Source organism: Pseudopodoces humilis, chromosome 24 (assembly GCF_049639895.1).
Source record: "Pseudopodoces humilis isolate 2021_Gansu_Grassland_sample_001 chromosome 24, ASM4963989v1, whole genome shotgun sequence".
NCBI classification, from domain to species: Eukaryota; Metazoa; Chordata; class Aves; order Passeriformes; family Paridae; genus Pseudopodoces; species Pseudopodoces humilis.
In genome coordinates this window covers 7,174,387-7,199,300 of record NC_142223.1, presented here as the reverse complement: position 1 = coordinate 7,199,300, position 24,914 = coordinate 7,174,387, and the positions used below count along the sequence as shown (strand labels likewise).

Below are 24,914 nucleotides of genomic sequence, written 5' to 3'. Positions count from 1 at the left end.
TAAAAGTTTAGTCTCCCCTTACTCTTGTACAGTGAGCCAAGCTGAGCTGCTTCACACCATCCCAAGTTTCTTTAAGCAGGAGTAATTCACATATTCTCTGGAGCTCAAGCAATTTAAACAATTCTTTTTAGCTGCTTAACTGTTTACATTTGGTGGACTTTTTATACCTGTAACTACAAACATTTTATATCTGACCAACAGGTAAGGAAACACACAGTTTTAAAAGAAATTTTTTCACACCAAATAATCTAATTTTTTTTTTAGAATTATATAAATCTAAAAAATATAATTATATAATTCACCAAATACTGCCTGGTCCTTGTACAGGACAAGTACATAGTCAGAACAGTATAGAGGAATAAAAGGAAAAAGCAGGAGCACAGCAAATGAAAGGATTATACTTTTAGATGTGCTCTGCCAACAGTAACAGACCAATCTCCACAAAACATTTGGATTTTAACATAGCCTTACTTAAACAGGCAACTTCATCTTTTGGCATTTTTATTCCACAGTCCATCCCACTTGTTCCTTAATTAACATTTTATATACCATCCACCATCTGCTTTATCAGCTAGCACAAAAATAACATATACTTCCAACCTTTCAAATCTATGAGCTCAAATTCATCCCTTGTGTTTTAGCAAACATTGTAGCAATACTTGAAAGACCACTATTGAAATAGTACCTATACATTTCATAATTTGTATTATATTGCGTTCCTGTTGTCATTTTGGACATCCAAATTTTTTGCCTTATAATCCAATTTTCATTTCTGAAGCTGAAATTCAAAAAGCACAGGTCAAATATGCACTTTGTTTTACAGTTATAACCAGAGTGTGGAGCACAACTGAGCTGATGCAAAGTTAAAATTTTCTAGGGTATTTCCAACTGGAAGCAACATTCTGTCTTTCTGAACACACACAAACATATTTCGACTTAAAGCCTTCATTTCTGGACTTACACTTCCAGTCTCCTTTAAAACTAACCAAGTAAACAAACAGTGGGAAGCCTACAAAGTGGAGAAAAAAAAAATCCACAAAAGCATGGAAACTTAGCCAAGATCAGCCCCCTCATTCCATTCCCATCTACTCAGTCACATAAATATTTTTGCAGGCACAAAGAATGACCAGAAGTGCTTCTTAACCACTCCAAACTCATATCACATTATGACACTGAATTTGCAGTCCAAGCCTGATCTGTTCTCATCCCAAGTCATGCTCCTCAGCACGTCACAAATCTGGCAGATTAGAAATTATCTGCACTTCTGTATCTGGGGATGCTGAGAACACATAATTCCTTCTAATAAGCTCTTGGAGCAGAGAGACAGAGTGCAAAGCACTCGAGAGGCAAGAGCTGCAACTATTCTGTTGCCCTCTGCATTCCAAGTCAAGGCAGTGGAGTCACCCGCAGGGCCCGCTGGCAGCCGCCAGGCGCTGGGCCCTGGGGCAGCCCCTCAGAGCGGCCCCCGCAGCCCGCCCGCCCCTCAGAGCGGCATCGGCACCCCGCCCTCCCCTCAGAGCGGCACCGGCACCCCGGAACGCCCCTCAGAGCGGCACCGGCACCCCGGAACGCCCCTCAGAGCGGCACCGGCACCCCGGAACGCCCCTCGGAGCGGCACCGGCACCCCGGAACGCCCCTCAGAGCGGCACCGGCACCCCGCCCGCCCCTCGGAGCGGCACCAGCACCGGCAGCCCGGCCGCCCCTCAGACCAGCGCGGGGAGCTCCGGTGCGCGGCCCCCGCAGCCCACCCGCCCCTCAGAGCAGACCGGGGAGGTCCGGAGCGCGGCCCCGGCAGCCCGGCCGCCCCTCAGAGAGGCACCGGCACCCCGGAACGCCCCTCGGAGCGGCACCGGCACCCCAGAACGCCCCTCGGAGCGGCCCCCGCAGCCCGGCCGCCCCTCAGAGCGGCACCAGCAGCACCACTGCCCGCGCCTCCGCCTGCCATCAGCTGCTGCATACGCTGGGCTAGCAAGGGGGTCAAGGGACAGACACACTGAGGGGTTTTTAAAAACAAACAAACAGTTCCTAATCAGAAATGAAACCCAATTATGATGAAAGTCGAGTATGGAACTGGAAAAACCGACCTTCCCAGATTTGTGCAACGCAGCCTGCTTTGTTGTTAACATCTGCCATTCTCATACGGCTACCATAATAAGGCAATCTGAGGGGACAAAATCTCTTTAATTTCTATATATGAAATAAAATTAGATTTCTAATCACGAGGAGAGGCTTCACACCAGCCTCAACAATTCTCCCCGTGGCATTATTCTAGCTCAAGCACACATTCCTACCAAATGCCAGCACTCAGTGATAACAGCTAGCAAGAAAAGCACTGTCTTCACTTTTGATCTCCTTAATTATTAGTAAAGAAACAGGCAGACATTTCCAATAATCATTCTGATATCGACAGAACTTTGGAAGGGGCAACTTCTGGGGAAAAAATACAAAATAATTAATTTCTATGCCTTCCTCAAACTCTGTTTGGATCAATATAAGCAGTAGTTTTATTATGTTTGAATGAACAATTTATCCAAGGAAAAAAATCTGGGGCTTTCAGAATTGACTCCACAAGACCAACTTAACATTAAATACAGAGAGTCTTAAAAAACATGGGTCTGGAAAATATATCTGCACCATCTGTAGACTAGAATGACAACAATGGGAACATGTTCCTTACAGAGAGCAGGGTGGAGTAGGCATTATTTGCTGGAACGTGAATAACACCACAAAGACACGTTTAATACAGGCTTCTTTCCTAGGCATACGCTGCAATCAGATCTATGGCCATAGTGCTTTTGTAAGACTTTCAGAGCTGTTATTATAAGAGATAAATGAAGGGAAATGGACACTTCCAGCCCATGAAGCAGTGCTTGCTTTTCAAAGCATTGTTTGCATTTTTCAAATCATTAAAAGGGAAGGAAACCAAGTAGAAGCTAAGAACAGCTCATTTGGAATTCAACCGGATTCTCTCCCCACTGTGGAATTCCAGCCCTGCACTGGGAGAAAGGTTGGCTGGGGGAGGGAGTCGGGCTCAGCAGCACCAGAGCAATGCCAACACTCACAGAAGCTGCTGGAAAGCCGCTCTCATCCTCAGCTGCTCTTAGATCCAGGAGCTATAAATACCAGCTCTCCAGCTGGTGTTCTTGGAGAACAGCATGCCAGCAGGCTCTGCAGCAGGCAGGAGCCAGCCGAACCAGACTGGTCTCCCTGGCTGGAAAGCTGACCCAAAACCATTCCCAAACTTGCACTGTCAACAGGTTACCTGGGAATGTCCTAGTGCAGAGGCAGTGGGTCAGGTTTGTGTGTGGAGCTGACTGACAGCTCCAGCTGAACTCAGGGCTCTGTTTTCTGCCTCAAGGCAGGTAAAACAGGACCTCCCTTCACCTGTTCCTCTGACTTGACATCGCCAAGAGCCAATGGCCTCTCCTAAGACCATCTTCACCTTCAGACACATGCCAGCAATACATTAAGAGAACAGCACGTAGCACTGGAATCCTGGGGAGTCAGGTCTTAGGGATTTCAGGCCAGTAATTAAGTCAGTTTGGTCAGTTCTTAATAGTGGACGTCCCTGGAAGAATCTGTGTAGTGAATAAAAATATCCAATTCTTAAGGTAGTTCCTATTAACAATTTGCATTCTCTTTACTTCTACTTGCATACTGAAAGGTGGCAGTTTATTTAAGCATTTGATAAAAAGAATCACCTCTAGAGGCCTAGTTCTATGTCGGTGGGCACTAATTCTGAAGGGGAAGCATTTCACAAGGAGAATCACCACTGACAAAGTTTTCAGGGTTCATTAGTAATACCTCTCTGCTATAGTTCCGTAGTAACTATACACAACGCAGTCTAACTGCATTTAACGTCAGCTGGAGCACCCTAGTCATCATCCCACAGTCTCACTCCAGAACCAGCATTTGCATCTCTAGCATTTAAAGATCATTACATGTTCATCTTCCCCCAGCTCCTCAAAGTCACCTTCTAAATTTTTTTTAACAGTGCAGAATTAACACTTCAAGCTATTTTTATTTAATCGTGAGAATGGCTTTAGAAGGAAAATCAAGCACCCAAAAAATCCACATACTTATTTCTTCTCCAAAAAAAATATTCCAGGCTTGTAGCAAAACATATGAGCTGTAAATACTGCAGGGCATTCAGAGACAGTGACTAAGAGAGACTTGTGGACACAGAAATCCCCAATGCTGCAAAACACAGGGAACTCTAATGCATATATTGGTAACAGGACAGTCATCAGAAGAGTGTGGGTAACCTCTGCTATTGTGACCTCTTTGATTTGTCTTTCAAACCTCAACCACAAGACCATTCAGGCATCCACCATGTGACACCATTTATCTCCCCATAAACAGCCTGTTTTGATAACACACCCACCACAAATGCACTGCAATATTATCATATTGGACAAGCATTCATTTAGCTTGCACCACTAACAAGGATTTACAGACCAGAAAAATCAGGGTAGGGGTGAAGTGACATTCCTGCAATGCTGTTTATTTTCCCAAGACAACCTCATCATGCAAGATACAAATAGAAAACATTAGAAACACTTGGAAAAACAAACAAACAAACAAGAAAACCAAACTGTATGCTTTAAGAACCAATGCTTTATGGCAGGCACAAGACATCAGAAAGGGAATATACTTATTTTTTTGAGATATCTAAAATTATTTTCATAAGACAGCTTGTGAGTCAAAACTATACCAATGAAAGAGATGGCTGAATTATTGGTGAGGTTACCGTACTCTATGAATCTCTCAATAGTTTCGACTTTTGTATTATATTTCAAGTACCACCAATTTAGACAAACATGCAATAAATCAAAAGCCTTTTAAGTTCAGTCCTGCTTTCCCAATCATTTTTAATTTGCCCCAGAACAACTGCATAAAGCAGTACACATCTTAGAAGAAAAAAAAACAAGTAAAGAAAAAAACCAAAAGAAAACGGAAATTAAAATTAAATGTTTCTGTATTAATTTTTTTGGGTTTTTTTGTTGATTTTTTTTTTTAATTTAAACATGTAAGTCCAGAACTGAGGTTTATACACCTCAGGGAGAAAAAAACCTCAAACAACAGAACAACCATTAGAAGAAGTACACCTTTTTTTTTCCCTACAGCCCCTGCAAATTAACTCCAGAATGTCTTACCAAGGTTTTCTGATGCCAAGGATGCCTGGATGAGAAGCTGACAGCCATATGTCTGCAGCAGCAGCTGGGACTATTGTTGCTGGCAGATGGGACCACTCCACTAGGCCTATTTTTATTAAACATCCAATACCTTCAGCAGCCACATAAGAACCTGCCAACATTACTGAAACACAGAGACTACTGGTGGGTTAAAATCCCAACACGTAATTTTCAGTGCTGACCTGAGGATCCAGGTGCACTCAGCCCTTCCAAGACGACCTGGACTGTGCAAGTGCACCCTTCCACTGGCGTCGTTTCTGACAAACCAGAGCACACAGAAATCACAGATGAACCAGAGTTTGAGAACTTTTACAATTAATTGCACAATTAATTGCAAAAGACACATTCCAAGTAAGGTACTTCCTTATTTCCCTTTTTCATTTGTTTTGTTTTTTACACATGTATTTAGATTTTTAAAAGAATAAGCCTGCTGGGCTCTTTGCTAGTGATTAGTATTTAAATGCTGTCTTATATCTACTAGTTTGAACCTCTGCTTCAATTTCATTTGTTTTTATTTATGCATTATTTACTTGCAGGCCAGATTATCAAATCATTTCCACAAAAAAAACTCAAACCAAACGACCAAACCAAAACAAAAAAATCCCTCAAATAAACAAAAGCCAAACCAGAAAAAGCACAACACTCGGGGAGTGCTTAGGCACAGAACAGCTTCTTTTTTCAGCTCAATAACCCAGGGCAGCAGCTGCCAACCTTGTTTATATTTGTTACATTTGAAAAGCCCATACTAGAATGAGCACAAGAACTACTGACACACAAAACACTCTTAGATCTGTAGCTCAGCTTTCATGTATTACACTGCACTATCTTTTTCCCACTCACAACAAAACATTCATTAATTAACTGGACAGGAATAAGTAATTAATACATTGTGGGCAAGATGCATTGGTGTAAACCTTTCTGAACAAAAACTGGAAAAAGCAGGAATTAAAGACAAAACATATTCAGTCAAGATATGCTGAAAACCATGATCTATACTTTAATTATTAATTTCAAATCCACTTGTTAGTTTGGTCACGATAAGCCACCTATTCAGTAATGTAAAGAATATACCCGTCAGAACGGAACTCCAAATGAAAACATCATTTTGGCCAACTGAAATCACTTACTTAGCAGGTGCTTTTGAAAACAAAGCTTATGTTTCTTAGGATGACTTCTAAGTGACAATTATTTAAAAAGATGCCCTTTTCTGAAATTAATCCCACTCAGTTACTGTTTTGATGGAGTTTCTTAATTACTAATTTGATGGTGACATTACCTCTTCTTTGGGAAGTATTCTGCATTCCCAAGTTAACTTAAATAGCAGGATTTTACACCTTATAACTTGTCGTAAGATTCCTCCATTACCCCTACCCCCACTTCTCCCATGTCCACTGAAGAACTTCTGGCAGTATCACTCAAATGGATCCCATCTGCAAATAGACATGATCAGAGCAGCACTGGCCTTCTACCAAATTCCAGGCCCTTAAAGCAGTCAGCACACACGACTTCAGCTGAACTGCAGAATCTCAGTTTGGAAATGTGTATTTAAGACATAAAGACTGACAATTTAAGTGCAAGATGCAAAATAGCAGAGCAGACCAAAAAAAAAAAAAAAAAAAAAGACAATATGTCTCAAGTACTGATTTCAAAATTTCCATATTTTGCATCCTTCCAGCAGAAAAACAGAAGTCCCAATTACTCACAGTGTCTTTAACATTACAGGTTAAAGATCTTACTACGAATTGTCTTTTTCGGAGATTAAGATACCTAGAACTGTATTCAGCTGCATTGTCATTTTTTAAACAGTGAGAAATCATAAAGACAGAGACCTACTATGAATCTTGATCTCCTAGAAGGAAATGACATTAAAGCCGGATAGGATAACAAGTCAATTCTGTAGGAGTGCACAAGAAAATTATGCTGTTTTGCTTCTAAAGCAAAGAACTGTGTAACAAAATTTAGCCTAAGCTTTCTAACCCAGAGGGACGTTTTGCTTTGCTGGCAAGCACCCTGTGAATGACAGGCAATCCCCAAAGCTGTAAACAGCCAAATTCACACAAAAACTGTCGAACAAAAGCAGCATGTCAGGCAACAACCCTGGTGGCATTCTGACTTCAAGAACCTACTTCATTATATATGTCAAAAAACACTCCTTTTCTCACACATTAATCTAAAACTATTTATTAATAAAGTATACCTGTCATACATTTAATTATCTGTATCTTTATACAGTTTTTAACATAATGCTGAGCACTTTGCCTCAGTTTCACTGTAATGCAGTAGCGTCTGCCAATACATTTACGAAATTCAGGCTTCACCAAAGTTTAAACACAGGACTCACAAAGGATTTGCAGAATAGCTCAGTCAATCAATACATACAGAATTTAAAGTTCAAGTAACTGTCAAAATCCCTTCTTAGCTATCAGACTTCACAATGTCTCATCAATCCGGTATCACGACAGTCCATTAGGCTTTAATTCCAAGATAAGGGAACTTAAACTGTCTTGGAGGCTTAAAATAGTCACTACTCAGTGTATCACCATCCTCTCAGGTTTGCCTCCTGTCAACTTGATCAGTGCATAAATGAAAAAATAACCTTCTCAGAGGCAAGATATCTAAACCTTGATCACTTCACTGGCACATTTGTAGGTGTAAAGCAGGAACTCCTTAGTCTAGAATTACTACTTAATTTCCTTTATTTTCAAATTGCTGCATCAGATAGGAGTCTCAGATACACTAATTTCACTTTATGTGCTCAGCTTTTAGTCAGCAAGTTCAGACCTTAATAATGAGAAGTTCAATAATGAAACTGGGGCTGCAAAACACTGAGCAACGTGAAAATGAAAGAATCTTTGGCAGAACGGCACTTATGCCCCCCAATCTAACACGCAGCCCAAAAGCATACCACCTGAAGAATTTCAGCTGGAATTTGTGTGTCACACAACTTGGTTAGGAAGATTCTTTGGCAAAAAGATTTCTGCTGTTTTTTTCCCCACCAAACAATGCCTTATTCATATCCTTTATTATACAATCCTCTTCTGTTCAAGCTACTCCCCTGTCCATTCCTTTCTTTTATTTCTCCTTTAAAAGGGAAATACAGGGAAAAAATATCCCACTGATTGTAACAATGTTTAACTACTGCAACTGATGATTCCTTTCCACAGCCTGTAATGGCCCCGATGACTTAAACCTGACCATCTGTCACATCACCCAGCTTGATCTGAGCCAGAGCACTCAAATAAAATGCTGCAGATTAGAACATTTCAGAGTATAAAATACAGTAAAAGAAGTAATTTCTGTAAAGACATTTCCAATTAGATAAAGCTGAAGTATTTTTCTCCCTCTGAAAGCTGATGCAGCTTCTTGGAAATGTGTCACTGTCATGCAGCTCCAGCGTTCAGAAACAGAACCAGAGTCTGGCCCAGGCCACAGCTCCAACTCAGCCAAACAAACTGCTGGACACTGACTGCTCCCCCTTGTTGCTGTGCCACAAACAAGGTGCTTCCACAGGCTCCTGTGATTCAAACACCTTAAGCATCTAAAATTCCAGCAAGAAAAGCTTTACAGAGATACCCAGTGGTGCTGCTGGAGCCCAGAGCTTGGTGGCATTTCCATAACAAATGTCCTCGAATGAAGTCTGCAGCTCCCCCATTCTACACTGGGGTCCAGTGATGGCACAAAAGCACCTGTTCCATATGAGGTTACTTCAAACCCCTCCCACCCCTACCTTAAATGGAAATTTTGAAATTCAACCCCAAAAAAGTTTATTTGTGTAGTACTGCCCATAAGGTCTGAAGATAAGAACTTTCTACACTAAAATACAAGCTCTCTTGACACCTCTTTTCCAATGAAACCATAAATACTATATAATTTAAGTTGACCACAACCATGACTTAAATTCTATTGCAGAAGCACAAGCAAGCTGACGTACAACCTCAGCAAAAAAAACCAAGGGAGAGGCCTATATGAAACCTCCTTTGTGTTAACAGGCATGAGTAAACACTCAAGTAATCACACAGCGAAATAACTCAGAGCTCTTGCAGCGTCGCTTCCTACAGCTGCAGACAAGACGGCTCTACTTGATTACCTAACAATGAAAAACTGCCCCAAGAAGAGCAGTTTATGGGCAGAGCTGTTGGTCTGCACATGAGGAACGACACTCCCTCAGATGCTGTCAATACTGCCTTGACCTCAGCTACGAAAAACAACCAACCCAACAACCAAACAAGGTGTGCCCACACACAGTTTCCCACAGAACAGCATTCTCCAAATTACACCCACAACAATTATATTGGAAGCTTAACACTTCTAATTGGTTAGAGAAGAAGATCATTTTATGTCTGTTATTTTGCTGTCATTTAGACACCTGCTCTGGAAAAGCATCAAACTTGATACCCTTTTCATCTCAGCTTTCTCACCCAAATGACGTTCTTAACCAAAAGCACATACTGCAGAACTAAAGCGCCAGATCCAAGCAGGACTTGTACCCCCGCAATTATCATGTGGTGGTCAGCAATTTATCCCTGTATGTGTCTACCCACATGACATTCCCAAACACTGAAGTTCACAAAAAGGTTTTCATTTTGGTACTCCAATTTTTCTGTAGAATTTTCAGATTAGCAGAAGCAAACACCATAAACAACTGCATAAAAATCAAGATACTTAATATTTAGTCACATTCAGAGGTAATGACAGCCTCAGAAAAGCAGAATAACTAAAAGATTAATTCTACATGATATAATGTACACAGTTCTCAGTCTGACAGAAGAAAATATTTAAGTAGGAAGTTTGGGAACAAAAGAAAGACTCCCTTACAAGATTAAAATCAACTTACTGGTTGAATTGCCTTGCATCTGGATGATGCATTTGGACTCTTTGCTGGTTTCTCGGGAATTGAAAGGCCGCACCCGAACAGCCACCTTCACGGAAGCCCCCGACATCCTGGCTGCTTGTAGTACAGTCAAGGAATTCAAAGTGATCAAGAGCCTTTCAAGTTATCCTTCTTGTTGGTATTTTCTAAGGAGAAAAACATCATTTAGTTATTTACAGCTATTGTATTCAAGATGTTGATAAAATTAGGAAGGTTCAAAGTTACTTCATAAATGCAATTTCTGCTTTGCAGATCACCACCCTTCCCCCCAAAAGGTGCCACTTCAAAGCCAGAACTGGAAATACACTTCTCAGTACCTGTTCACTGTCTCCCTATTCAAAAGTTTCTGTCACCTGAAGCAGATCTTTTGAAGTGTACAAATATTTGTTTTCATTACTTGGTTTTCTTCCAGAAAGTACGAATGCCAATACCAAAATAAATATCTGGTTACAACATGTGTTAGGCTTAACCTAACAAAGATAATTTTAGCAGTAAAGACACAGCTACTTAAATTTCATCATGAGGCAATGACCATATACCCCATATCCAGGTTCTTACATGTCCAATCCTTGTGCCACAATGCTTCAGCACTGATATTAAAACCAACTCAAGTGTCATGGGCCACAGCTCACTGACTTTCAATACAAATGACTCCAGAGAAAAGGGTGCACCCTTAAAGAACGCCTTGCAGTCCTGGGGAAGTCCTCCTCTCAAAGGAAATAACTCATCAACTACTTACTACATATCTACTGATTAAAGGATACGCTGTAAGGAAGAAGAAAAATCGAGAATTATTGCCTTCAGGGTAAATATTACTATCTATGTTCAGGTAAATGTCCACCATTAAATTCATCTCCATCATCAAAAGACTTGTTCAAATCCTACCACATCTAAATGATGGAGCACTTTTGTTGCAGGAAACTATCCCTGACACCCACTACCCAAACTTCAAGGCATGTCTGAGACAGTGCTGGAATGCAGGGTTACAAAGATTGGTTTGTTTGTATTGGTGTCAACCAGCCTTTTCCATTAGAAGAAAGGTTTTCAGCTGGTCCGCAACTGAGAAGTTAAATTTACTGCCATAGGAGACAGTCAGTACTGAAGTCTAACAGCCTCAAAAAGCAATAATACTCAAAGACTAAATACTACTAAAAAGCTCCTACCTTTGGCTAGGAAAGCTTCCATAGCACAGACACACAGAACCTGCATGACTAGAGTGAGAAAACATTATTTCTGTTTGATTTATCCTTATATCCTAAATAGCTGCTATGGCCACTGCTGAAGAGAGGATTCAGAGCTGGATTAATCCTTAGTCTGACTCAATGCAGTCATTTCTATCTGGAACCTGACTTACCCTGGGCAGAACTCAACTCTGCTCAACCATGCACCCAGAAATCCTGACATCTTCCCTGGTTATCCATACACCACATATCCAGTGAAATGTTCATTTCAGGGCTGTGATCACAGAAGTACAAAACTTACTAGCAGGTCTAAAGCAGGAGCATTTTAGCTCTAAAGTTAAGTTCCACACTTGGTAAAAGTACTTATACATGCTTAATTCAGGTTATGACACATTTTCCCACAGTACAAGAAGTCTTTAATAAAACTGCAATACTTCATTAATGCCATCACATGGTAAAGGCAGAAATTAAATTACTCCCCCAAGTAGAAGCAATTTAAAGCATTTCTTATTTTTGCAGGTAACTGAGGTATCTCATCAGGCTTGAAGAATGTCTTTAAGAGCAAGCCAACTGAAACTCAATGTCACTGGTACAGCAAACTGGTTGAGTAATGATTAATGAAACAGCCACACCACCAGCTCAGGGTTAGTGAGGAATTTTAAGAAGTTTCACTAAAATCTGGAAAATAGCATAGAGGAGGAAAGTACTGGAAATGAATTCACCTGGTGTTCTGGGTTGTTCTAGGGACTGCTTCACTCCCTCCTGCCCAGAGGTGCCTTTGTGTGGAACAAAGTATCAAACACACAGCTTCCTTAAAACCTGCTTCCCCCCAGAACCCACCCTGGATTTTGGCTCTCCCTCCCTACCAGGCCCCTGGCACCAGAACCTGAGCCCTCACCCGAGAGCCAAGTGATGAGACACAACCCACAACTATCGTACAACTGACCCTAAAGATTGCTGTTCCACACAGCCTCCTCTTTATGAAATACTATTTAATCGTCTGTCAAGTTCACAGTGACACAATCTACTCTGCCAACGTCTTCTTAAAATATTGTTTATGAAATGTAGGGGGTTTGTTTTCCCTTCTTACTGTGGAGTCCCATAAAGAATTTTTTTCTGATGTTTTCATAAAAACACCTCTCAGAACACTGCATTAATTTCTGCAGATATATCTGGGAAGCTGGCAAACAGAGTGGGATGAAAGAATCATCTGCTTTAAAATACATATACATATATATGTTCTCAAGTACCTCTAAACGTCATATTCACAATAAGAAAGCATGAAAATCACACCTCCAGAGACCCCATATGCACTAGCTAAATGACAGACTTGTTCGAAACACAACTGTGAAGAGACTCTCACAGAAGAGATCACAATATCACCTGCAACACGAAAATTTAACTGCTGGACTTCTGCAGCTGCCAATTTTTCCCAACCCTAACTTTTGTGCTGACGGGAAATTAAATTTGGTATAATTTGAAATCTCTTTTGTTCTCAACTCTGCTATTTTTCATAGCTAAAGTAAGCAAAACACCTACTGGTATTTGCAGATGGATTTCAGATGGTTTGAATATCAATTCACTATGCAAGTTTTAATTTTCATTAATAAGAAAATTAACCAAAACCAATGTAATTTGCCAAACTTTCAATACATTTAAGCTGTTGGGAGTTTTGAGAGGTTTTTCCATTTACCAGTAACCTTAACTGGTCATAATAATTTATAAAGGCAGCATTGCGCTCCTCACACAGAATGGTAAAATAAGGCAAAATAAGCCCCAAGTTACACAGCATTACACATAATAAACTGCAACTGGTTTTTCAGGGTTCACATTTACCAGCAGTACCACTTCCTACCACAAAATGCTGACTACAGAGTGGAAACATAACTTGAAAAAGAGAAAATCAAAATATACAATACAGTCTGTGGTACAGATTTAGAAGAATAATATTCATAAAAGACACTTTTTTTGAATGTTCATTATAGGCTTAGAAGGCTGCCATCCATGCTAGAATGAATCACGTCCCTAATGTCTTGGAAGGAGCCTACTCGCTGTGTCTCTTTTAACATTCAGTCTGCATGAACCCAGCCAGGAACCAAAAAGGGAACTGAGCCTTGAGGTAATCTACCACTGGCTCCAAAACAGGTGGTAGAGGACATTCGAGTTGTTTAGAGAGTTTCATCAGCAAAAAGCAAATGCTACATTCTAGTTTTACACCTATTTAAAACTAAAGATACCCATCCTGTAAGTCACACAGTGAGATTTTAATATTAAAGAGTGTCAATAAAAAAAATCATCTAAATATCTTGTCTGTTTATTGGTATTCAAGCTGACAAACCCAACTGGGTTGATGAATCACCCTTCACAGGCTCAACTAGATCTGGGCTTTCACAAAAATATTTGAATAAACATTAAGACTTGAATACTTGGATGTATTTGAAAGTTTTGGCAAACCAGTTTTTATGTAATGTCAAAATACAAACACATTGCTATTTATTTAAGTGAAGTTACAACAGAGCAGGGATTTAGATTCAAATTATTATTTATACGAGCAGAGAAGTCTGCAGCAAGCTCGAAGTGGTTACAAAACTGTTCAAAATCTGTATCTCTGCATTCAAAAAAACCCACCCAAACTCACCACACATCACAAATAAAGAAGAATCACTTTTATTTAAGATAACCAGTCATATACCAGATAACTGTATTATATCTGCATATCAAAGAATGTGCTAAACTTGAAACACAAAAAAGTGGTTTGTAACTGCATCAGTGCAAGAGCTCTGAAGAAATAAAACAAGGGCAGAGATTAGAACAGGGAAAGTTGGCAGAACAGCTGTTTGGGGCAGCGGGGGTTTCTGAGCAAGGGGCCCCCAGCAGAGCCAGTTTTAGGTGCCGCATGAAGCTCGGGCAGCGCTGACAGTGTGATCACTCAGCTGAACTCGCACACGCTCTGCTATATCTGGACCAGGTGGAGATGCCAGATCGAGCAGCGCTGCAGAACTTGGCGAGGCACAGAAACCCGATCACATGCACACATGGCTATTTACCAACACTGGATTGTGCAACAGTAAAAAGAACCGAGCTAAAAAGGATCTGGAAGCAAAGAGAGATATCCTTCAGAACGCAGAATCTGCTATGAGCGCATTTACACTCCGGAAAGCAGGCATAAATTCATCATCTGCTTCTGGCGAATTCTCCGCCGCAGGCGCTGCCCCCGTTCCGGCGATGCCCCGGAGCGCCAGGCCCGGCCCCGCCGCCCCCCGCCCGGGCTCCGGGATTGCCGCCTCATCCTCCCAACATGGCGGGCCCGGCCCGCCGAGAGCCCCGGGCCCCTCCCGAGCGGCGCCCGCCGCCCCGGCCCGGCCCGGCCCGGCCCGGCCGCCAGCGCCGACAAGGGCGCGGAGCGCGGCCTCGGGAAAGTCGGGGAGCGGCCGCCCGGGGGAAAAAGAAGGAAGGAGAGGAAGGGAAGGGAAGAAAGGGAAGCGCTGGGAGGGAGGGAGGGAAGCGTCCCGGGGGACGAGGAGATGGCATCGGGCAGATGGCAAGGCCGAGCGCGGCCCCACGCCCTTGCGCCGCTGCCCTGACAGCTCCAGGATATCCACTGCTATGCATCCGTCCGTCCATCCATCCATCCATCCGTCCGTCCGTCCGTCCGTCCGTCCGTCCATCCATCCATCCATCCATCCGTCCGTCCGTCCATCCGCCCCCGCTCCCGGCCTCAACCCTCCGCGGGGCCCTAGAGACGCGCACGGCGGCATCGCCGCCTCCCCCTCCGCATTACGGCATCACCCACCCACCCCCGCCCCGCTCCGGGCCCCTGCTGGCGCAGCGGCCCCTCGTGCGCAGCCCCCTCACCTGGCGCGGGCTGTCCGCGGGACGCGGGCGCTGCGGGGTCAGCAGCCGGCGCGGCAGCGCAGCGAGAAAAACCCGGCCATCCCCATCGCCGCCTCCAGCGAGGCCGGGAGACCCCCCCCGCTGCCGGGAATGGAGCGGGAAGGGCGAGGGAGGGGAGAAAGGGGAGGGAGGAGAGCGAGGCCACACCGGGAGGAACGGGCGCCGCGCTCGCCCCAGCGCCGCTCCCGCACTGCCGGAGCGCGCGCCCGCCCCGCGGGGGGAGCGCCCCCGGCTCCGCCAATCGCCGAGCGCCGCCCCGCCCCCTCCGCACAGTCCGCCAATGGCGCGCCGCGGAGCCCGCGTGCGCCCGCCCCCGCCCTGTCAATCACAGCCGGCTGCGCCGCCAGCGCCCCCCGGCGGTTCCCGGCCGCAGCGGCACCGCCCTGAGAACCGAGCCCTGCTCCGCGCCGGCGCGGGGAGGGGGGGCCTCGCCAGCACCAGCCAACCAGAACCCGCGATGCAAATCACGCCTGCGCCCTCGGAACCAATGGAAAGCGGCGGCCCCGCCCCCCGCGGGCGGGCGCGGCTCCCGCTCCGGGCTCACCGGGAGCGCGGGCTCCGGGATCCCGGCTCGCTGCCACCCCGCGCCATTCGGATCCTAAACTAGGCCTAACGGCGGTGGGATTAGGAATCCTTCCTCCCTCCCTTCAAAACGTTTCTTGCGCAGCCCGAGTCATATTTTTGGACCGTATAATGTATTTTTAAACCTCATAATGTATTAAATTTAGTCGATTAACTCTCATACTTTCAATAATTTAATGCATATTCTCATAGTAAAATTTTATTTTGGTGGCTTTAAGCTCCTCCTTATTAGTAATTTGGTAATTTCTGCTGTTAGAAACTGGTTTGTGTTTAAGCTTATAAGCATTTTAAAGAAAACCATGTTACATGAAACGCCTTAATTACATATATTGCATACACCATCATATACAAAATGGATTTAAGGTGTTGAGAACATTCAGGACCTGAGATTTCTAGTTTCAGAACAAGGTTTATTTCTGTTGGCAGCCTCCTGGCTATAAGCTGTTTGTCTCCGCCGTGTCCTTTCTGTTCCCCTTATAGTTCAGATTTTTGGCAGAATGAGTTATTTTTTACTTTGTTTGGTGAAAAGTGACTATTTCCCCTTGCCAGTCTCATCTGCAGCTACGGTAACAAACGCAGAAGCCCAACAGTACGTGGCTGAACGGGAGGATTAGAGAAATACTGCCACAGAAACAACAAATCAAAAAGAGATGGCTTTCCTATGTCCCAGAAAATACCATTGTTTGAACTTTGAATACTTCCTGTTGATGGGACAGATGATTTAATGGTGGTTTTAGGGTGGTGTAACCGTGCTAACTTCCACCTAGATCTATGGAGAATTAGGTCAGCTATTCTCTGAAAGTAAAAAGGCAAGAATGCTTCAAAAAAACTCAAACCAGTTTCAGAACCTCCGGCAAACTGTCCAGATAGCGGGTGCATGCTGTAACCCCCCCATGGCAATAGACACCGTGATTAATTAGACTTGAGCAAAGTTTGTGTGGTGTCTCCTAGGAACAGCAGCTCCTGCATCAGGCCAATGCCCAAGTTTGGGGAGTGCTCACAAGAGCAGCTCCCGCACGTTCATTCTGCCCCTGGTCACAGAGCCTTGAAAAAACCTGCTGGGAACAGTCAGAGGATGCCAAGCGACATGATGGGAAACAGTAAAGTAATGAATGTAGCTATTTCTTGCATTTACTAGCAGAGAGGAAATTGGTTGCTGCCATCAGTGGGATCCAGGCCCGAAGCAGGGGAGCCTGTGGGAATTCAGGGAGAGGGCAGGGCTGAGCTCGGGGAGAAGGGCACAGTGACACTGCTGCAACGCTCCTGGGGCTGCTCGACTCCAGCTCTGACTGACAGCCTGCTACGAACAGCATTAGCTGTCCTCGATGCCAGCAGGGAAGAGCTGCCAGAGATGTAAATTGGGCCATTACATAAGTATAAATTGTGATACAATAGAATCAATTGTCCTGAATTGTATTGCTACAGCATCAGCGCTTGCCCCAGGAATTTCTCGTCTCTAGAGCTGCAGGACAAGGAGAGAGCAGTGACACACGATAAATGCCAAGGAAAGCTCACTTTGTAACGGCAGTATGAGTTCTCCAGTGCTGGGGTAAACCATTCCCTGCTCAGACATTTCCATTCTGCACACACATGGACGTGTCAAACGTAAATCCCTCCACTGATAGTTTCTGTGATCTCAAATACAAAGTCTCTGTATTGCAGTGAGGTTGCAGTTAGATTGGAAAAGGTAAATTTAGTGAGGGGAAAGGAAATCACCAAAAACTGCAGGTAGCATTTAATTAACTAAACTAAGAATTGTCACACAACCAATATACTTTTGTGGGAGTTTGATTTTTAATCCAGCTTCAGCTTTGCTTTTCAGTCACTCAAATGTCCACAATCCACTGAAGGTCAGGGGGGGTTTGATACACTTTTGTGGCCAGACCCAATAGAATAGCACTTTCAATAGCTTGCATTAAAATACATTCCATTGTTCTGTTCACAAATGCAGAATTTGGGAGAACACTTGTCTGAGCCCACACCTTTGAAATACTTGACACTAGTTGTCCAGATAAAATTGTTTTGGCCACTTATGTCAAGCCTTTGTGTCTTGTGCAATATCTGCATTGACATGTTTTCAAATGATAGATGTATGCCATAATTAGACAAAACATTTCAGTAATGCACTTTGCTATTTATATTCCTCAGGTCAGGGTCTGACACAATGGAAGAATAAATATAAATTCAGATTGTGAAGGGCATTGTGTTAATTAAAACATCCCACCCCAAACAGAAATATTTCTATTTCCTCCTGGCAAAACCCAAAACTATAGAATTTTAATTTTAAAATCATTTTATAGTCTGTCATAGCAGAAATAGATGATACTGACTTGCAGGAAAAAAACCATAAAACTGTAAAGCCATAGTTTAATCATTCTCCAGTAAAAACACATATTCACTGCTGAATTTGTCTTTCATCAAAGAATGTGAACCCTGGAATGTTCATAGAGATTTCATGCAATCATCCTCAATTACGAGGGGACAGTTGAACATGTAAGAGTTCATACAGAGAGAAATTATCTCTTCACTAAAGAAGAAAATCTCACACAGCTCAGCACAACACGCCTGAATCTGTGCTGGGTTTGGCTGCTTGACTGGCAGCCTGCAGGTGAAAGCAGAGCAGGCTTTGATCTGCGACTTGTTGAAGAAGGAAGAAGAGATTTGAGTTTGTGGAAGCAGTGAAGGTTACAACTATAAAACCAACAAACAAAATTCTCTCTTGCAGCAGTCGATGCAGACAGAAGCTTTGGAATCTTCTCCCATCCTTGGAGAAAAGAAATAGACATTCATGCTGTAAGAGGAAGCACCACTAAAAAACCCACAAACAAATGAAAAAACCAGCCCACAACAGTACCTTGACATTTTATAATTTAGAGTTATTTGCACATCTAAAAGGTCAGTGCTGGATTCTATACAACCTCACCAAAATTCCCCCTGGAGCTGTCACCAGCTGGCACGGAGCTATGAAGAGGTGCTCAGCAGCACCTGCTCGGGAACATTCTTGAGTTTAAAGTATTACTGATATCTGCGTGCACAGAAATTTTCCACATAATTCACTAAGTTATCTCCAGATCCTAACCCACTATCAGCAAGCCAGAACAAAGACACCCAATCATTTGTACTTTTTATATTTTCACTCCCACTCTTATAAGAAAGACCAAGGAAACATTCTGTGCGAGTGTGTATCATTTATTGTAGTTCAAGAGAGTCAGGAATTGAACAGAAGACATGGCGAAAAACAAATAAAAGAAAAACAACCTTTTTTTTCCAACTTAATTTTAAAACACTGTGGTTTCAAATCCTTTTTAAAAAGGAAATTCAAGTATCATATGCAGGGGGCAGTAATATAAAAATGTTTGTGAATATTTTTTAATATTTTTTTTTAAAAACGTAATTCTACATTTCCTGCACCCTTTCTGCTTTGGTAAGGCCAAGCCATGGATACAAATTGGTATGCAACATAAAAAAATGACCCCTGCCCCAAACTGCAGCCTCCAAGGATAAAAGTATCTGCTCTCTGCGGACAAGCTCCAATGGCTCAGAACTGTCAGCTAGCATAGATCTGCAGCATTGAAAGAATGTATTTTATTTTTTTTAAAGTCACTGAAATCCTGGTATTCCCAAGCATCTCACTCATGGCAGCTGTTTTAACGTATTTTTATCTCAAGGCTTTTCACAAGTACCAGAGCATCTTGATCAACATAAAGGAAAGGGACATCTCAAGGAAAGGAAATTAAAATCCAGGTGTGAAGTCTTCGCTTTTTTGAAATTATCCTTGTGTCTAACACCAATTAAAAATCAAATAGGCAAATATGTGTAATATAAAAATACGATCCCAAGATGAACACTTTGTTGCAGGCACAGTTATCGCACAAAATATGTTCTTTTAAGGGCAGGGGAATGATTTTGATTTTCACAGGGTTTGTATTTTTTGCATTACAAAAGAAAAAGACAGCAGTGCAGGTTTGACGGGTGGAACAGAAAGAAAGAAAGGGAAAGAGAAAAAAGTTACTTTAGCAGCAAAATGTCCAAGGTTCTAACCACAATCAAATTAACGGATATCTGGCGGTAAAAAACAAGGTTGAAGGGATGCTGCCCTGATCCATTCGTCTTTGCTAAAATAATTCAGCTGTAAAAACTCCAAAATGTGACATATTGAAGGACAGTTTTGTAACGTAAGTAACTTCCTAGCTTGTCCTCCGTGTTATTGACCATCGTTATCACTTAAATATATGTACAAGAATGAAGCTGCTTTTCTCCTCGTCCTCATGCTCCCGGTGCCTCCTGCAAGTGAGCGCCGTGAGCGTGCCACTCCCACCAACAGCTCCCAGGGGTGGCTGCTCCTCGCCTGCCACAACAGCCCACGCCCTGCTCTGCCCATTGGTGGTGGCCTGCACTGCAAGGGAATTTTAATGGTCATTCTGCTTGTCTCTCATCCAGGCTTGGATTTGTTCTTTAAGTTCTGGCACTGGTAAGGTAAAAAAAAAAAAAAAAAAAAAAAAAAAGAAAAGAGAGAGAGAGAGAAAAAAGAATGATTAAATTACTTGGTAATTGTACTATAAACAAGTCCCTCGTGACCAATAGCCATTTCTCATTTATATACCATGATGTTTTTCAGCCCAGTAGTTACAAAAGCAAGGGTGTGAGGGTTTTTTCCCCCCAGAAAAAGGGAAAGCAGAGGCCTCAGTGCTGTGCTATGAAATCACAGACCTGTCCCCAGCCCTCCCACGGTACCTGGTTCCAGCATGTTTTCCGTCAGCGTCTGCCGGTTGAAAGGATCAGTGGAGGAGTTGAGCAGGTGCCTCAGGATGATCGACCTGTCCATGATCGTTCCCGAGGGCAGGCGCACGGGGTCGGTCATCAGAGTGTCCATCAGGGGATCTGGGGGCACAAGGGTCTCCTGATCAAAGTGAGGAAACAGCTACGGATTCTACCTGCCCATAAGCCCAGAGTGCAGAACCAGTGCTCAGGGTCCCCAGCATGCTGCTGAAGTTACAGAAGAAGGTTAAATGGACATAAATCTTTATAGCACTTTTCCCTTTCTGACCTGGGACTAAGCATTCACTACTGTCAACCCTGTTTTCAGTTGGGGGTGTTACTGTTTTCAAGTAGATGTAAGCAAAGCGTGGCTGGGACTGGACAGTACAATCCCAGGGAAAACTAAAGCAACTCTTAGCTCTGTATTTACTTAACTACATCATTGAAATAGAGCAAGATGCAAGGCTTCATAAACAATAAATAGTTTCCATTAACATATGAAATCAATGTAACAAACCAAATCCCTCTCTCCTAGATCCACTTGCCTCTGAATTCATCCGGAGCATCGCTGTAATCAATCTCTGCACGGGCATTCTTGGCAACAATTTCCTCCACTTTCTCTGCCAGCAGTTTGAATTTCTCTATTGCTATGGTAGACTTGATTCCAGCCTTCCTCATCTTGGAGATAACCTCCTCAAAGAGCTCTTTACTGTAGGACCTCTACAGGCAAAGCATAAAAAGACAACTTTGCTGAGTTGCAGTATCCCTACATGCCATAAAAACAGTAAAGATATTTAATGCATTTTTAAAATGGCAGAAGGAGGGATCAATGAAACCTCAACCTTACATCAAAGCAAACAGTATGTAGGTAGCATTCATCTAGCATCAAAATGTCAGCATTGGGGTAGACTTAGGATTTTTTTTTACCAATCATCACCACTGTAGAACTATTAAGGACCAAAAAAGAAAAAGGCAACATCACCTAAAGAAAATGAAGAAGACGCTCAGAGAAGCTGACTATAATTATTAGAACTGTTCTTAGACAAAACATCTGTCTCACCATTCTCCTGTCTGTATTCTTGTTCTCACAAGTCTTGGCTGAAAATATAGCATAAAATGAGTTTTTAAGTTTTTTTTAATATTTCTTAACTTCTCTGATAATATGCAAGGCAGTACTGGGAAAGGAGTGATTCTTTCTTCTAATCCAAACAAAAACTAACAAAAAACCCACCCCACGATGTTGCAAAAATAGTAAGACTGCTCAGAGAGAGTGAATGCTGGAAATTTGCCACCTGGTGCAGAAGGAATATCCAGAGAGACCAAATGCAACTGAAGCAAGCATTACTTTCACGTGAAAAAGAAAGTTAGGGAAGGACTTTTGTAGCTGTCTGTGTTTTACAGAGACACCATTTTCCTTCAAGTTCACAATGTCATGTTTTGACATAAACCTTTTAATAAAAAGTGTTATTTGCTTTACAGTGCAAGGCTGAATTATATGACAAAACGAAACAAAGTCTCACAGATTTCTATTTCCCTTGAGATTTTTAAAGTGTTCAACACAGCCCCACTTCTTTCATCTGCACCACACTGCAGCAATGCCTTTCAGCACACAGGACACACCGTGCCCACCCAAACGCCTTTCTCCTGCTCAGAGGGAACAGAACCATGGCAACGTGCCCAGGGCTCTACAAATGTTTGCAGATTCCCTCTCCTGCGTGCTGGGATTTACAAATGGGACATCCCTCAAAATGCTTTACAGAGATCCCACCATGATCAAGCAACTTTTTGTTTGTTTTGTTTTTTCTCCCACTACCAGTAGCCATTAACCAACCACACATTTCCTTGGTGTTTCTTTCCTGTCACTGACAGTTTCCAAGAGACTGGTCACTCCCCCCACTCCTTTTGGATGAAGGGCCACTTTGTTAATTAAGCTTTTTGCCAGTTCTCACACCCGCAGGCTTCTTTCTTTTGAATCCCTACATCAGTCTGTGCATTTGCTATGGCTGGCATGGATGAACGATGGATAACATTCTCACTTTCATCAATACTGAACAGCATAAAAATATTCATTATACACATGCAAACACATAAGGTCTGTTTCAGATGAGTTACTGGTATTATCTGCAATTATCAGAACTTAAATAACTACACAAAAACGATCTTGAGCTACCCCAATGCTGCTGCTTCACTAGACATGCAAACAGCTTCATGTGCTGAAAACCACTAGGATCTCAAGTAGCTGCTGTGTCTTCCCCTCTACACTCTAAGAAGTTTGTATTATAAGCCAAGGCCATGGACAGATGTGACTCAGTAGTTTGACAACTTTACAAGAACAGAGAGCTGAGCAATAGCTTATCTTGCTCTGAATATTACCAGGAGGAGTTCAAAGGTGTCGTTAATCGGCTCATACGTGCTGTGCTTTGTCACTTTATTACACAGCCATTTAATAAAGTGATTGCACAGGGAATACAATTTGGAAACTGTTAATCTAGAGAATGAACTTTGATTTGTTGAAGGAGGCTCGGTCCCAGCTCTGCCTGTTCTGATGAGGAAGGGGGAAGGAGTCAAAACTCTGCCTCAGATCTCCCACTTACAAAGGAACAAAGTATTTCTGCTAATTTACAATGAGGCTGTAGGCAACAAGCACAGCCTGCTCAGGAAATTCCCTATGTTTGTGAAGTGCTATGGATATTTATGTATGTTTACAGGTTTACAAAGCACTGGGAACACCCATCTACAAAGAGCAGACAGAATATGAACAGAGATGATCTGCTGAAAGAAAACAAACTGCAGGGATGGAAGGCAAACTGGCTGGCAGCACACAAGCAAGATGAGACGTTTCTAGAATGTTCTGCAAAGTCCTGCCTGTCCACAGAGCTATTGCCCTTTTCCTTCATCCTTCTGGAGCTCACCTGATCATCAGCAATTGCTTTAGCAAAGCGAGCACAATCCAGCTGCAGATAAATGTCAGTCAGCTGGTCCAACAGCTTCTTTGGTTCAAACCCATATTTCTCTGGGTTTTCAACTTTCAGGTCACGGCACTTGGGGCCACACAGTTGCTGTAAGTTAAAGTTCAACATAGCAGCCAGCCGTGGTCCAAGTTCCTACAAAAGCAAAGTAAAACACAGATCACTGTGTGAAGGCAGTGATAAAGAAGATTATTGCTAGAGTTGCACATAGCAAGATTAGGATTTACTAACTAATAAAATTTTCATTTGGTAGGCTTGCAGGAAGTGTCTGTTCTTTATGCATGTTTGCCATTAAAAAATGTCATGCAAACAGTTTCTGTCTGGGAGGATCACACCATGTCAGTGAATCAGGTAATGCTCTCATCATCAAATAACATCAACAGCAATTAGATTTTAATGAGTTGGAGAAAGGGGAGAAGAAAGGAGACTAAGCACTACCAAACATTTCCAGGTTATTATCCAGAGATGTTAGAGAAGCAGGGAACCAACTTAAATCTGAGCAGGACTTACAGGTCTGAGAAAAGGCTTTTGGACCTGCTTGGTAAGGATATGGAACATATCAACAGTTTCTGTTGCCAGGGCAAGATATGAACGGGACACGCGCTCATCCTGAGCCAGCTGCGACTGCCGGGCCTGCTGCTGATCCTGCAAAATAAACACAACGTGCTTACAAGTCCATGGAATTTCCTACACCATCACTCATTAAAACCTCACAGCCACAATGCTAAGGGGATCTAGACAAAAGGAAGACAGTAATTCAAACACAGATGCGGGACATCTTTTAATCTAAGGTACAGCTGCTCACTTGTATTACCTAGTACTAATGGTCTGCATCAATTTTCCAGAATTCTGCAACACTAAAGAATGAATGCAAACAGCATAACAAGCCCCCGTGGTTATTGAGTTTGTTTACATCTTCTAACTGCTCCTCACAGCTGCAGAACTGGGTTATGCTTCCTTTCCATCCAAATGCCAAAACTTGAAAACCAGCTTGGGATCTGAGAGTCAAATGAAGTTCTCTCTAATTCTCTCTAATTTATGCACCATCATAAATAATGAACACCCCAGTGGAACAATCTGTAGGTGATGCACCAGCTCATTGTGTAACTACAGTAATGGCTTTACCTTGCTGGTAGGCAGAGACAGGAAGAAAAGCTTCAGAAGAGCAAACCAGAATATGTTTAACAAACAAGATCTTTAGAGCTTTTCCTTTTGTACTTTTTAAAAATCAATAACCTTAAAATAGAAATACCTGACATTGGTGGGTCAACACACAATTTTTTGTTTAATCAGGCCAAGCTCTGAGGTACAGGACTATAATTGTCTGCATCGAATCTAGCAAGGAGCAATGCATTAGCAGAATAAAAGCTTCTATTCCGTGAAGTCAATTCAACTGGCGAGCATCTTCCCAAACCTCCTTCAGGAAGGTTAAAGTCTCGGTTTCTCCACTTAGAATTAAGTGCAT

At 42.8% G+C, this 24,914-nt stretch overlaps 2 protein-coding genes across 12 annotated transcripts in view; both read right to left on the bottom strand.

The window, feature by feature from the left end:
* Positions 1–15,335, bottom strand: part of KIF1B (kinesin family member 1B) — an 80,525-nt gene extending 65,190 nt beyond the window's left edge. For 9 of the 10 annotated variants that reach the window (XM_088066384.1, XM_005530462.3, XM_014259177.2 and 6 more), the window contains exons 1-2: positions 15,102–15,335; positions 10,030–10,211 (exon numbers count right to left, since the gene is read on the bottom strand). In XM_088066384.1, coding sequence (XP_087922510.1) covers positions 10,030–10,135 — 106 coding nt within the window. In that variant the 5' untranslated portion in view covers positions 10,136–10,211; positions 15,102–15,335. Of the gene's footprint in view, positions 1–10,029; positions 10,212–11,419; positions 11,505–15,101 lie in introns of those variants that run through there. The other variant, XM_014259175.2, reaches the window with a different exon arrangement.
* Positions 15,336–18,890: 3,555 nt separating this feature from the next.
* The window catches only part of UBE4B (ubiquitination factor E4B), a 42,882-nt gene continuing 36,858 nt past the window's right edge, over positions 18,891–24,914 (bottom strand). For both annotated transcript variants that reach the window (XM_014259209.2, XM_005530461.3), the window contains 5 exons: positions 23,960–24,094; positions 23,393–23,584; positions 21,026–21,200; positions 20,457–20,603; positions 18,891–20,190 (listed from right to left, as the gene is read on the bottom strand). In XM_014259209.2, coding sequence (XP_014114684.1) covers positions 20,132–20,190; positions 20,457–20,603; positions 21,026–21,200; positions 23,393–23,584; positions 23,960–24,094 — 708 coding nt within the window. In that variant the 3' untranslated portion in view covers positions 18,891–20,131. The remainder of the gene's footprint in view (positions 20,191–20,456; positions 20,604–21,025; positions 21,201–23,392; positions 23,585–23,959; positions 24,095–24,914) is intronic.